We start from the raw sequence: 14,698 nt of genomic DNA on the forward strand, positions 1-14,698 counted from the left end.
TTTTTAAAAATCCCCAGGTGATTGCATTGGGCAGCAAAATTTGGGAACCATGGTTCAGAGAAGGATTTTCTTGAGAAGAATGCTGAGGCTGAGTTTACCGGGTAAAAGCATCATGATCAATCTAGGCTGGACAGGCACTGGAGAGAAGTTTCAGCAACACGCTATATATACAGCTCACAAAAATTAGGGATATTTTATCATTTCATATTCATTTTGTAATATCCCCTAATTTGGGGGGGGTATTTTCTGAAGTGAGAAGCGGGGAGGCAGAGAGAGAGAGAGACTCCCGCATGTGCTCAACCAGGATCCACCTGGCAGGCCCACCAGGGGGCGATGCTCTGCCCATATGGGGTGTTGCTCCTTTGCAACCAGAGCCATTCTAGCACCTGAGGCAGAGGCCATGGAGCCACCCTCAGCGCCCGGGCCAACCCGCTCCAATGGAGCCTTGGCTGCGGGAGGGGAAGAGAGAGACAGAGAGGAAGGAGAGGGGGAAGGGTAGAGAAGCAGAAGGGCACTTCTCCTGTGTACCCTGACCAGTATTTGAACCCGGGACATTTACACGCTGGGCCAACACTTTACCACTGAGCCAACTGGCCAGGGCCCAAATATCCCCTAATTTTTGTCAGCAGCATACTTGCCATTCCTGAACTAGTAGTCAAAGGTATTAATAACAGATCGGTGCCCATTAGAACCAGGAACAGCAGCTAACACCACATATTACCTTCTCACACATTCTCTCATTTAATCAGATAGAGTTTAATAAAATCAGAAGAACAGGGAAAAAAGAACTAATAAAGAAAACCTTGAAAATCTGCTTAGCTGAGAAAGTAATTGAGCCGTCTGAGCACCGCTTACCCTCAGCTCTACCTCCTTGCCTAGCAAGTCATACAGAGATGCTCCTTTGGAGGTGATTTCAGAAGCAAGCTGCCTGGCTGCTTTCAAATCTGCAATCTGAAAGGAAAATATCAAAAACAGGAACCTTAGTGACAAGTTTTTAATAGACATTCAAAAACAATCAGTTTGTTAATACCAATCCCTACTCCAGTCGGGATATTTGACTACAGAATACATTTTCCACAAGACATCTACTTCCATCCTGAGGAAGGATGAAAGCACACCAGCTTAGAAAACAATGATTTAAGTCTCTCTAAAGACCCAAATGTCAAGTCAAATGCGATCTTCCACCAGGAAGTGTACAGGATGAAAGCGGCCATGCCTCCTATTTAAACTAGGTCACAACAGAGGTCCCCGGCAGTGGCGGGTGACTAAAGGAACGTAATCTGAGGGACACACTCCTAGTTCAGCATCCTGATGCCCTGTTTAACCTTCCTGTCTCATTGTCTGCCTTCAGACTGCTCTCCACAGGCTGCTGTGAGGCTCCGATGAGCTAACAGGCAACAGTACCTGGCTCCCACGGGGTGGCAGCCATTGCTATGAAGATGATGATGATTTAGCATCTAGCCTTGTGCATAAGCTTCTTTCTTAGGAGTTTCGTGTTACCCGTCTTGCTTGACTATGCCAAATTTTCAGAGCCCAAACATCACCCTGCTCTGCCCAAACTACCTCTCTCCTAAACAAAAATCCCCGTGTTGGCCCTGGCCGGTTGGCTCAGTGGTAGAGCGTCAGCCTGGCGTGCAGGGGTCCCGGGTTCGATTTCCAGCCAGGGCACACAGGGGAAGCGCCCATTTGCTTCTCCACCCCTCCCCCTCTCCTTCCTCTCTGTCTCTCTCTTCCCCTCCCGCAGCGGAGGCTCCACTGGAGCAAAGATGACCCGGGCGCTGGGGATGGCTCCTTGGCCTCTGCCCCAGGCGCTAGAGTGGCTCTGGTCCCGACAGAGCGAGGCCCCGGAGGGGCAGAGCATCGCCCCCTGGTGGGCAGAGTGTCGCCCCCTGGTGGGCGTGCCAGGTGGATCTCGGTTGGGCGCATGCGGGAGTCTGTCTGACTGTCTCTCCCCGTTTCTAGCTTCAGAAAAATACCAAAAAAAAAAAAAAAAATCCCCATGTTTTTCTTTTATTATCAAGCCATCAGCATTCTGTCAGCATTCATTCAAAGCGGCTGCCTTTCTCCCTATTCCCTGTCCTCTAAGTATCTGTTCCATTAGCTCTAGCTTCTCCTACCTCACTAGCAGCTGGCTTTCAGTGAATCGCTGAATTAATTTTTTGTATTTTTCTGAAGTAAGAAGTGGGGTGTGGTAGACAGACTCCCGCATGCGCCCAACCGGGATCCACCCGGCATGCCCACAAGGGGGCGATACTCTGTCCAACTGGGCCGTTGCTCCGTTGCGACCAGAGCCATTCTAGCACCTGAGGTGAAGGCCATGGAGCTGTCCTCAGTGCCCAGGCCAACTTTGCTCCAGTGGAGCCTTGGCTGCAGGAGGGGAAGAAAGAGATACAGAGAAAGGAGAGGGGGAGGGTAGAGAAACAGATGGGCGCTTCTCCTGTGTGCCCTGGCCGGGAATTGAACCTGGGATTTCCACATGCCGGGCTGACGCTGTACTGCTGAGACAACCGGCCAGGACCTGAATTAATCTATTGTGACTTCTGCTCTTATCCAAATGCTGATGAGTACACAACTGACAAATTGCTCTTAGTCAAGAAGTAAGGAAAGAAGTGGTTCTGTGAGTATATGACATGTTCCATTTCAAAGTTTGAGAAACTCACATTCTGTCCCTCCCCACAAAACTTTCACTGTCCTTACCTTTGAGCCAAGATCAAACTTGAATTTGCTGATATCGTCTTCTCCTATTTTAGAGCCCTCCGTCCCTTTGGTCTTCATGGCATTATAAAGGACAGAGGTGATCTTCAATAGTTCTTTCACTGCATACCCATCTGCTTGATAAAGCTTCTTAGTATTGAGTTTTATACGTGCCTTGGTAGCCTATTTTCAAACAAACAAAAGAAAAGCGTAAGGCCCTTTCCATGTAAAATCTAAACAAAATTTCATGTAGGCACTTTGAAAATATTCTCAACTGGGACATAAGCTGATCATATTGAGTCAAACTTTCAAAAAAAAAAGTCAAACTTTCAAGTGACTCATGTATTGTAAGTGGGTATATAAATTGATACAATTTTGATGGAAAGCAATTTGGTAAATGAAAACAAAATTACAAATGACATGTATCTTTTGACCTAGCAATTCCTGTCCTGAGAACTTATCCTGGAGATGGATGTATAGGTTGTTACAGTACTGCTTCAAAGAGCAGAGGTCACAAATACCTAAATGTCTATCTATATAAATTACATAAATTGTGGTTTATTGCAGCAAGCAATACTGCTCAGGTGTTAAAAAAGAATAAGGAAGTTCTACATGTATTTGGAAAGTTTTCCAAAATGCACCATTAAGTGAAGAAAGATTCTAAACAGCATGCCAACATTTGTATAAAAAGAAGGAAAAAAATATATATTCTATTTGCTTATATTTGCATAAACTCTGGAAAATATCAATAGTGATTACTGGGAATAGAACTGGGCTGATGGCAGACAGGATAAGAAGTCCTTTGTGTGTGTGTGTGTGTGTGTGTGTGTGTGTGTGTGTGTGACAGAGACAAGATAGAGGGACAGATAGGGACAGACAGAAAGGAAAAGAGAGAGATGAGAAGCATCAATTCTTTGTTGCGGCTCCTTGGTTGTTCATTGATTGCTTTCTCAAATGTGCCTTTACCAGGAGGCTACAGCAGAGCAAGTGACCCCTTACTCAAGCCAGAGACCTTGGGCTTCAAGTCAGCAACCCTGAGCTTAAGCTGGTGAGCCCATGCTCAAGCCGAATGAGCCCATTTTCAAGCCAGTAACCTCAAGGTTTCAAACCTGGGTCCTCTCCATCCCGTCTGACACTCTATCCACTGCGCCACAGCCTGGTCAGGCAAGAAGTCATTTTATTCTATATCATTTCATGATCTAAAAAAACTTCTGAACCATGAAATATATTATTCAAAAATAAAAATTTAACAAATAATGAATTAAAAATAAGAACTTTGCTGGCAAAATGGCTTTACAGAAACATGATAATGGAATGGGTTTAGAAACTTGAAAGAAGCTCTAACTAGGATTCTAACTCTTTCTAATATATTTAATTTTACAACTCCATCAAGTAACTATGAACTAACCATGAACTGGGCAACTGCTTTAATGAAGAAAACTCTGTCCTGTTCCGTCTCAATATCAGAAGGGATGTCAGTCTGAGGTTCATACCTATTAGAGAGAAAATACACACCAATTAAGTAGAAAGTCCACGAAAGAGCAAGTGGGCAACTGAGAGGCCAATGGATCCATAAAAGGAAGCTCTCTGAGTCCCCTGCTAAGGTCGTAATATTAAGAAAGACTTCAAAAGCAACACAAAATACCAAACATCCAACAGAACAAATCCTCAGGCTAAGAAAAAGTTTAACTGATTTCAAAAGTCAAAACTGGGGATTCACCTTACAAAATTAAATCTCGCTCAGACCTCACAGTTTAATTAAAATAATCAGAAGGATTACTTTGGCTGATGGCCCTCGACCCAGAGTTAACTAATTAGTTCTGAGAAACAGCAGTTGTTGGGAGTTAGCAGACTGCAGCCCTTGGCCTCATTCTGTAAAGGCTGCGAGCTCAGAAGGGTGTTTACATTTTTAAAGAATTATTAAAAGAACAACAACAACCCACAAGATGGAATATGCAACAGAGATCTTATGTAACCTGCAACCACCTCTAAGGTCTTTACTATCTTCTTAACAAAAGTTTGCCAACTCCAAATGTTAGATACTAGATTTTTCACACAAAATGAAATAAAATTATTTCTAATCCAGTGTACTCATTAGTGTGCAGGGAGTCTCTCATGAAGGTGACAGGATGGAAAGAATCTTGGCCCCCAGTGGCACTTCCTATTGAAAACACTCCTCTCACCACTGCCTGGTGTATTCCTTCTCCCACAGCCGTCTTTAAAACTCAACTAACTTTTAATAGGTTACAAGTAAGTCTGTTAAACTCATATTTTATTGATGTATTCCTTTAGCTTCACAACAATATCCTGGTTTTTTTCCCTCTCTTTTTTTTTTTTAAGTGAGAGGAGGGAAGATAGAGAGAGAGACTCCCACCAGGATCCAGACAGCAACCCCTATCTGGGGCTGATGCTCGAATCAACCACGACAGGGGAAGGGACAAAGAAGGGGGAGTGGGAGTGGGAGAGAAGCAGATGGTCACTTCTCATATGTGCCCTGACTGGAGATTGAACTCGGGCCATCCACACACCGAGCCAACATTCTATCCACTGAGCCAACTGGCCAGGGCTAACAATATTCTGTTTCTAGGTGAGTAATAAGTAAAATCAAGTATTCATTCTTAGACCTCGATAAAGTGCAATTCTAACCTTTTCACAAGCCAGAGAAGAATTTCAGATACAAGTCCAAAATTTGGTGTGCGGAAATTTTCCATAGAAATATGTCGAGGGCATCCCAACGCTCTCATCATCTCAGTAAAATCTGTCCAAGGTAAAATACAATTTGGTTAATTCATCATCCAACAGCAACTACTTATTAACTTACTTCCTGTTTTCCCTTCTTCTTCCCCAATCTATTTATAATTTTAGGGACTATTTATCATAAACTCTCTAAAAGGGAAAGGGAAAAGTAGATAAAAAAAAAATAATCTGCTTCCTGAAAAACATGTAAGTTCCCTGGGAAAAGTGAAAGCTGTACATTAAAATGGGGTTTAGAGATTGGCTGTGAATTTGATTTCTCTTTAATATCCCATTTCTTTCCTGGATATCTTCTAACCACTCAATATGAGAAACACTTGACATTATAAAATGTCAACAGTGGTTATTTTGTGGAGGTGATGGTGGTAAAGTTCATGTTTCTGTCCCTTTTTTTTTTTTAGTGAGCACATAGGCCCTTAATAACAAATTTTAAACATTAGATGCATAGTATCTAGAGAAATCTTATAGAGAATGGTTAAACTATAGAGCACTATTTAGATTTATTTATTGATTTTACAGAGAGAGGAGTGGGGAGAGGGTGAGGAGTATTAACTCATAGTTGCTTCACTTTAGTTGTTCATCAATATCTTGTTGTATGTGCCTTGACCAGGCAAGCCCAGGGTTTCAAACCTGCGACCTCAGCACTTTAGGTTGATGCTTTATCCACAGTGCCACCACGGGTCAGGCTTGATTTATTTATTTATTTACTTACTTACTGAGACAGAGAGAAAGTCAGATAGGGACAAACAGGAACGAAGTGAGATGAGAAGCATCAATCATCAGTTTTTCGTTGCGACACTTTAATTGTTCATTGATTGCTTTCTCATATGTGCCTTGACTGGGGGGCTACAGCAGACCGAGTAACCCCTTGCTCAAGCCAGCGACCTTGGGTCCAAGCTGGTGAGCTTTTGCTCAAACCAGATAAGCCCACGCTCAAGCTGGCGACCTCGGGGACTCGAACCTGGGTCCTCCACATCCCAGTCCAACGCTCTATCCACTGCGCCACTGCCTGGTCAGGCCAGGCTAGATTTATTATAAAACTGATTAAGAAACAGTAATACTAGCACTTGTTGATACAGAAAGTTACTGTCACTAAGCTTTAAGCAGAACTTGGAAATAAACACAACTAACATGTTTTGAGTTCCCACAATGTGCCAAGATCTGTATTCAGTGTGCTCGTGGCTATTTAACGTCTGTCCTCACTCTTCTTGAAGGCAATTATTCAAAATGAGCCAACAACATTCACAAAGAAGCTACCCAGACACCAGAGGTTAGGTCATTTCACCAGACAACAGATGAGAAAGCATGAGCAGAGGAAATGGAAAATAAAGCAGCAGCCTTTCTACCACACAGTCAGGCATTGCCTGAATATTTCTTCCCCCTAAGCAGTAGTTCAGTTCTGTCCATTCTGCAATATTATTGTCAGAATGGAGACAATTTGAGTAAGATTCCTACCATAAATTGCACAATTGTACAAAATTCATTTAATGTGAAAATGTTCAGTAATGTCAAAATGTTCAGAAGTCCCCTTCTTGTACAGTCTTCCCCATACAACTCCATTCAATGTCCCCTAGCAGAGTGCTCTAACGACAAGGGAAGAGGAACTTGTTTCTACAACATAGTCACCAAGAACCTTCAAATCCCAGAGGGCAAAATTCATACCATGGTGCTAGTAGGTGATGCATTTTCCTGCATACTTATATGGCAGAAAAAGAGCACTTCATAATGGAAAGGAGTAATCTTTAATGATGAAATTTGAGGCACCAGTAATTCAGTTAGAAATTTGGCCTTACAGAGGCCCCTCAAATCACACCAAATTGGCAATCACCTGCTACATCTATGCAGGCGGAGTCACTTAGCCAAACTGCTTCTGATTCTGAAAATGACACTGTATAGAAAGGCAAGGAATTCTAATTCACACAGTACTATGTCTTGATCCTGGGTTCCAGCCAGTTCTGGTTGTGTGACCTAAAGCAAGCTCCTTTACATATCTGTGCCTCAAATATTTAGTCCAGAATTACACCACCTATTTTACTGTTAAAGTGAGGACTAAAATAAGATAGTGAATGCAAAATGTCTGGTGTGTAACAGGTGTCTCCCAAAGTATGAATAACCAATTTTCTTTTCCCTATTCTTCTATTTCTCCAACCTTCTAGCAAAGGCATTTGGGTTCCCTCTTAATCAGCCTCTTTAGAAAGGATGAAGGCTTCGGAAGTTAGCTGAATTCAAACTCCAGTGCCAGCTCGTACCACCTGTATCCTTGACTAAGTAACTTGGCTTCTCTGTGCCCGCTTCCTCATGTCTAAATACACAAATGTAGAATCAATCATTCAGAGGAGTAAATAAAATGAAGCACGCACACTGAACAGTTACTACCTGGCAGGTCATAAAAACTCAAAAAACTTGGGCTGCAATTATTACTCAGCAGTCCCCTCCTCGGTCTTGTTGTTCGTTTCTCTGAGCTCTAATTTAACCTAACCTTACCTAACTAACCCCAAAAGGGTCTCTGCGTTTTCTAATACCATTGCGAAGAGCCCAAGGGTTACACAAACCAATTAAAATTATTATAGATAAAATTAGCAAGAAAACCTGACTCGAAAGAACCACTGAGCTAAAACCAGTCAAAATTAGATAAAATTCAAACTTCGGTTCCTCAGCGACAGTAGCCACTGCCAATGGCAGATACAAAACTTCCCATCATTGGCAGAAAGCGATGTGCCATGGCTGGGGCGCTCAGCTTGGGAAGCCGCAGAAGGCCAGGGACGCCCCCGAGGCGCAGAGGCCCGGGAGGAGTCCGGCGGAGCTCAGACCAAAGGACCCGGCAGGCCGGAGTCTCGGGTCTTTCGGAAGGCCCTGAGATAACAAGGGGAAAGGTGGCCTTACTCCGGAGGTCGCGGAAAGACATGACGCTCAGGAGCCCGCTAGCCGGAAGTCTCTGTCGTTCTTCACTCAGTGCTCGTGTCTCTATGGCAACGCACGGAGCTCTCGACGGCGCGCAGCAGGGGCCAAACCAAACAAGAGACGAAACGGCTGGACTGCGCGCGCGCACGAGGGAAGAGGTGGACTACATAAGGATGTCCCGAATCAATCAGAAGCTCCGAGCTGCAGAGTGTCCGAACCCCCTTCACACGTCTTGCACAGACATTTGGCACTGGCTGACTAGTTCTGAGCACCTACTATGTGCTTAAACCGTGCTAGGCGCTCATCCTGCTCTCCATTTCCTCAACGCCTCTAGAATGTTTGATAACGTCACGAAGCCGGGTCTCCCTTGCCCAGCACGCTTCTTCCTGCCATGCATAAACTGCTAGCTGTGCGCGCATCAGAAGCCCCCGGGGAGGAACCGCAGTGTTAAAGGGCAAAACCCCCCAATACAGATGGACGGCCAGGATTGATCTTGGTACCGCGGGAGGATGTCAGGCCTGGACCCGCGCACGCGCACCCGACTCATTCGTCACGACAGGTCGGAAATTGACCCGGGTCCTGGCGCGCCAGTGGTTGTCTTGGTAACTTTTTTTTTTCTCCACCCCCACCCCCACCCCAGAGGTGGAGTGTTTGTGCGCCTGCTTAAATGACGGGAAGGTTCCTGTGAGAGGACCGTGCACAATAGATGGCCAGATCAGCTGGGTGTTCACGTGGGAGCATTCCTTAGGGCTGCTATGGTGGACAGGCGACAAAGAGCCGGGAGGTGAAGTGAACTGAGCTTGGCAGGGTGAGAGAAGAGGTGACTGCCAACCGCTGGGATGCCCTCCACCCCTGTATTGGTGTTGGCGAAGTAACAGGCGCATAAATGCACCAACTATGAAGAGAGTCCGTAGATATATTCACACAAAGATGACAACGCACTTAAGTAGACAGTAGTCTTTCAATAAATGGTTGGAAACAATTGGAAATCCAAATAAATGAATCTCCACACCTAAAACCTAAAACCGTCACTTATCACGGTAAATTGCTGTTCATATCAATCTTTAAGTTAAAACAAACAAACTAAAACTAAAACTGAATTTTCTATTAGAAAATGTAGGGACCTGACCTGTAGTGGCACAGTGTATAAAGCATCAACCTGGAATGCTAATTAAGGTTGACCTGGAATGCTGAGGTCACCTTTTCGAAACCCCAGGCTTGTGCCTTCAAGGCACATATGAGAAGCAACTACTAGGAGTTGATGCTTCCCACTCCTCTCCCCACCCCTTCTTTCTCTCTCCTCTCTCTCTAAAATCAATAAATAAAATCTTGAAAAGAAGAAAGAGAGAAAGAAAGAAAACTTAGGGGAAAAGCTTTATGACTGGGTTAAGCAAGATTTCTTAGATACACCAAAAGTGGCAATCTTTTTTTTTTATTTCTTATTTTTCTTAAGTGAGAAGTGGGGAGGCAGACAGACAGACTACCACATGTGCCCTAACAGGATCCACCTGGCATGCCTACTAGGGGGCGATGCTCTGCCCATCTGGGGCCTTGCTTCATTGCAACCGGAGCCATTCTAGTGCCTGAGGTAGAGCCCATGGAGCCATCCTCAGCACCCAGGCCAACTTTGCTCCAGTGGTGCCTTGGCTGTAGAAGGGGAAGAGAGAGATAGAGAGAAAAGAGAGGGGAAGAGTGAAGAAGCAGATGGGTGCTTTGGTATGCCCTGGCCAGAAATCAAACCTAGGACGTCCATGCACCAGGCCAACACTCTACCACTGAACCAACCGGTCAGGGCCTAAATTTTTTTTTTTAAAGATTTTATTTATTGATTTTACCTGGGTAGGGGGAAGAGCGAGAAGTATCAACTTAATAGTTTCTTCACTTTAATTGTGCATTGGTTGCTTGTCCTCTGTACCTTGACCAGGCAAGCCCGGGGTTTGGAATCGGTGACCTCAGCATTCGAGATCAACAATCTATCCACTGTGCCACCACAGGCCAGGTCCAAAAGTATAAATCTTAAAAAATGTTTTTTAGGCCCTGGCCGGTTGGCTCAGCGGTAGAGCGTCGGCCTAGCGTGCAGAGGACCCGGGTTCGATTCCCGGCCAGGGCACACAGGAGAAGTGCCCATTTGCTTCTCCACCCCTCCGCCGCGCCTTCCTCTCTGTCTCTCTCTTCCCCTCCCGCAGCCAAGGCTCCATTGGAGCAAAGATGGCCCGGGCGCTGGGGATGGCTCTGTGGCCTCTGCCCCAGGCGCTAGAGTGGCTCTGGTCGCAACATGGCGACGCCCAGGATGGGCAGAGCATCGCCCCCTGGTGGGCAGAGCGTCGCCCCCTGGTGGGCGTGCCGGGTGGATCCCGGTCGGGCGCATGCGGGAGTCTGTCTGACTGTCTCTCCCTGTTTCCAGCTTCAGAAAAATGCAAAAAAAAAAAAAAAAAAAAGTTTTTTAATAAACTGGACCTCATCAAAAATTTAAACTTCTCTTCAAGACGCTTTTAAGGAAAGAAAAGATAATCCACAATCTAGAAGAAAATATTCACAAAACACATCTGATGAAAAGACATCTCCAGGACTCTCAAACCGTAATTCAATTAGTGGACAAAAATTTAAAGATACTGTCCAGTTTTCCCAGCACCATTTGTTGAAGCTATATGGCAAATAATAAGCAAAAAGTTGCTCAAGGTTATTGGTCATTAGGAAAATACATATTAAACCACAATGAGGTATCACTCGGCAGCTATTAAGATGGCTAAAACAACAAACAACAAAAAACCTGACAGTGCAAAGAGCTCAAAAGGATGTGTATCAGCTTGAACTTTCATACATTGGCTCCACCGTTTTACATTCCAACCAGCATTGTAGGAGGGTTCCAGTTACTCCACCTCATTAACATTTGTCAATTTTAAAAAATTTTAATTATATCCATTCTCATGGCTGTGAAGTAGTATCACATTGTGGTTTAAAATTACATTCCCCTAATGACTAATGATGTTGAGCACCTTTTCTTGTGCTTGGTGACAGTTTGTATATCTTCTCTGGAGAAATGTCTATTCAACTTCTTTGCCATTGTAAAATTGGGTTGTCTTTTTGTTGTTGAGTTGTAAAAATTCTTTATATTATATTCTGGATACTAATCAAATATAAGATTTGCAAATATTTACACATCAAAATGTGTAGACTGTCTTTTACTTTTTTTTTCTTGTGTGAGAGACAGAGAGAGTCAGAGAGAGGGACAGATAGGGACAGACAGGAAGGGAGAGAGATGAGAGACATCAATTCTTCATTGCGGTTCCTTAGTTGTTCATTGATTGATTTCTCATGTGCCTTGACTGTCGGGAGCCGATCCACAAATGCTGGCTGACTAGGTCACAGCAGGAGAAGATCCACAACTGCTGGTTGACAAAGTCACAGCAAAAGAAGATCGATGGCTACTGGTTGATAGAGTCACCGCAGTGAAGACCAACAGCTGCAGGTTGACAAAGTCACCGCAAAGGAAAGGCACAACGGTACTTCCCCCTTTAATCTTTTGAATTAATCTGGCCTTATATTCCCCCCTTTTCTGGGTGTGTGCTATTATTTATGGCACAGGGATAATAGTACCATGCTTTCCCAGTAGATTTGTAGTAATTTCTTTGGAAATGAGACAGAAGGTGTAAGTTCCACAGAAAAGCCTGTAAGCCCCTTGAACTGGGCTCATAAACATAAGAGGCTGGCCATGATATCACTCATAAAGGGTTAAGTTTGTAGGAGAATTTCTTCTTATTAATCATGTTAGAAAGAATAAAGTTAGAACTTAACTAGTGTTGAATATAGTAAATAAATAAAGTTTAACTAGACATTAGAATCTTAGGTAAGGTGTAGTAGAGTGGCCTGTTGCGTGGCCTTGGATAGGAGTGCAGCTGGCTAGTAAAGAATGTTTTGTTAAAAGACTTGTTTTGTCACTGAAGGCAGTTGCTGGGCTTTTCTCAGTAAAACATTCTCATGAGATTTTTGTATTTTCTTTTTTTTTTTTTTTTTTTTTTCTTCATTTTTCTGAAGCTGGAACAGGGAGACAGTCAGACAGACTCCCGCATGCGCCCGACCGGGATCCACCCGGCACGCCCACCAGGGGCGACGCTCTGCCCACCAGGGGGCGATGCTCTGCCCATCCTGGGCGTCGCCATGTTGCGACCAGAGCCACTCTAGCGCCTGGGGCAGAGGCCACAGAGCCATCCCCAGCGCCCGGGCCATCTTTGCTCCAATGGAGCCTCGGCTGCGGGAGGGGAAGAGAGAGACAGAGAGGGAAAGCGCGGCGGAGGGGTGGAGAAGCAAATGGGCGCTTCTCCTGTGTGCCCTGGCCGGGAATCGAACCCGGGTCCTCCGCACGCTAGGCCGACGCTCTACCGCTGAGCCAACCGGCCAGGGTGTATTTTCTAAGAATAAGGAGAGGAATGTGGTGGGATTCATAGCAGCAATAGCAATTAATGCCTTCTGATATTATGTTGCTACTAGCTATCTTGCAGGTGCACTCTATGTATCTTTAAGTAAAAGTTACTCTTAATGCTATGTTAGTTTCTTAAATAGCAAGCCTTTTGTAGTCTTGTAAAAAAAGAATTAGGACACTACATGAACTCAAGGCTATTTGCCTGAGCAAGCGGTGGTCCTTTGCTAGTCCTTGATGATTTTGTCTGCTATCTCTTTCTGCGCCCTTGACTCACAACAACAGTAAAATAGAGTTATTAATTAGTACTAATCTTTTAGAAGTTTGTACCGATATTGTTATTACTATTCAAGTTATTGTATAACTGTACTTTGAATAACTTACCACCTGACTTGTAGCTTATAGATATGAATTAACTGTTATCTGGAAATATGTAACCATAGTGAAACTAAAACAATGATGTATTCAAAATACCATGTGATTGTAACTTAGTGTGTGTGCATAAAAAGTAATGTTAGACCAGCCATTGGCAGAGATGCCTGGCAGTAAATGCTAACCAGAGAATAAAGAAAAAGAAAAGAATTCAGCTCTCTCACTCGATTTCGCCGACGCCGTCTCCTCCTGTGGGACCCCTGGATTCTCCCCCCCGGGGATGGACCCCGGCACTTGACAGGGGGGCTACAGCAGACCGAGTGACCCCCTGCTCGAACCAGCGACTTGGGCTCAAGCTGGTGAGCTTTGCTCAAACCGAATGAGCTCGCGCTCAAGCTGGCGACCTCGGGGTCTCGAACCTGGGTCCTTCACATCCCAGTCCGATGCTCTATCCACTGTGCCACCACCTGGTCAGGCTGTCTTTTACTTCTTTTGTGTGTGTGTGACAGAGACAGAGAGACAGAGAGAGGGACAGATAAGGATAGACAGAGAGGAAGAGAAAGAGATGAGAAGCATCAGTTATTCGTTGTGGCACCTTAGTTGTTCATTGATTGCTTTCTCATATGTACCTTGACCAGGGGGCTCCAGCCGAGCAAGTGACCCCTTGCTCAAGCCAGTAATCTTGGGTTCAAGCCAGCAACCTTGGACTTCAAGCCAGCGACCTTTGTGCTTAAGCCAGCAACCATGGGGTCATGTCTATGATATCATGCTCAAGCCAGTGACCCCATGCTCAAGCTGGTGAGCCCGTGCTCAAGCCGATGAACCCACACTCAAGCTGGTAACCTCAGGGTTTTGAACCTGGGTCAGGTCCTCCGTGTTCTAGTCTGATGCTCTATCCACTGAGCCACCGCCTGGTCAGGCCTTTTACTTCTTTTTTTTATGATTTTATTTATTGATTTCAAGGTGAGGAGAGAGAGACAAAGTTGAGGGGGGGTAAAAAATTCATAGTAATTGTTTCTTTTATGTACCTTGACAGGACAAGCCTGGGGCTTCGAACTGGCAACATCTACATTTCAGGTCCATTCTTTATCCATTGTGCCACCACAGGTTAGGCTGTCTTGTACTTTTTAATAGAGTCTTTTACAGCAGAAAAGGTTTTTTTTTTGTTTTGTTTTGTTTTTGTATTTTTCTGAAGCTGGAAACGGGGAGAGACAGTCAGACAGACTCTCGCATGCGCCCGACCGGGATCCACCCAGCACGCCCACCAGGGGGCGATGCTCTGCCCCTCCGGGGCGTCGCTCTGCTGCGACCAGAGCCACTCTAGCGCCTGGGGCAGAGGCCAAAGAGCCATCTCCAGCGCCCGGGTCATCTTTGCTTCAATGGAGCCTTGGCTGCGGGAGGGGAAGAGAGAGACAGAGAGGAAGAAGGGGGGGTGGAGAAGCAAATGGGCGCTTCTCCTATGTGCCCTGGCCGGGAATCGAACCCGGGTCCCCCGCACGCCAGGCCGACGCTCTACCGCTGAGCCAACCGGCCAGGGCCTACAGCAGAAAAGTTTTAAAT

General features: G+C 45.1%; 2 protein-coding genes across 4 annotated transcripts in view; one reads left to right on the forward strand and one right to left on the reverse strand.

Annotated features, from left to right (window-relative positions):
• CLUAP1 (clusterin associated protein 1) overlaps window positions 1–8,869 on the reverse strand; it is a 41,428-nt gene extending 32,559 nt beyond the window's left edge. Inside the window, exons 1-5 of one of the 3 annotated variants that reach the window (XM_066382704.1) lie at window positions 8,332–8,869; window positions 5,341–5,452; window positions 4,103–4,187; window positions 2,698–2,877; window positions 856–951 (exon numbers count right to left, since the gene is read on the reverse strand). In XM_066382704.1, coding sequence (XP_066238801.1) covers window positions 856–951; window positions 2,698–2,877; window positions 4,103–4,187; window positions 5,341–5,452; window positions 8,332–8,353 — 495 coding nt within the window. In that variant the 5' untranslated portion in view covers window positions 8,354–8,869. The remainder of the gene's footprint in view (window positions 1–855; window positions 952–2,697; window positions 2,878–4,102; window positions 4,188–5,340; window positions 5,453–8,331) is intronic. The other 2 variants (XM_066382703.1, XM_066382705.1) reach the window with 2 other exon arrangements.
• Window positions 1–14,698, forward strand: part of TRAP1 (TNF receptor associated protein 1) — a 197,228-nt gene that overhangs the window by 168,331 nt on the left and 14,199 nt on the right. The gene's annotated exons all lie outside the window — the stretch shown is intronic.

The sequence above is a fragment of the Saccopteryx leptura genome, chromosome 4, assembly GCF_036850995.1.
Source record: "Saccopteryx leptura isolate mSacLep1 chromosome 4, mSacLep1_pri_phased_curated, whole genome shotgun sequence".
NCBI lineage: Eukaryota > Metazoa > Chordata > Mammalia > Chiroptera > Emballonuridae > Saccopteryx > Saccopteryx leptura.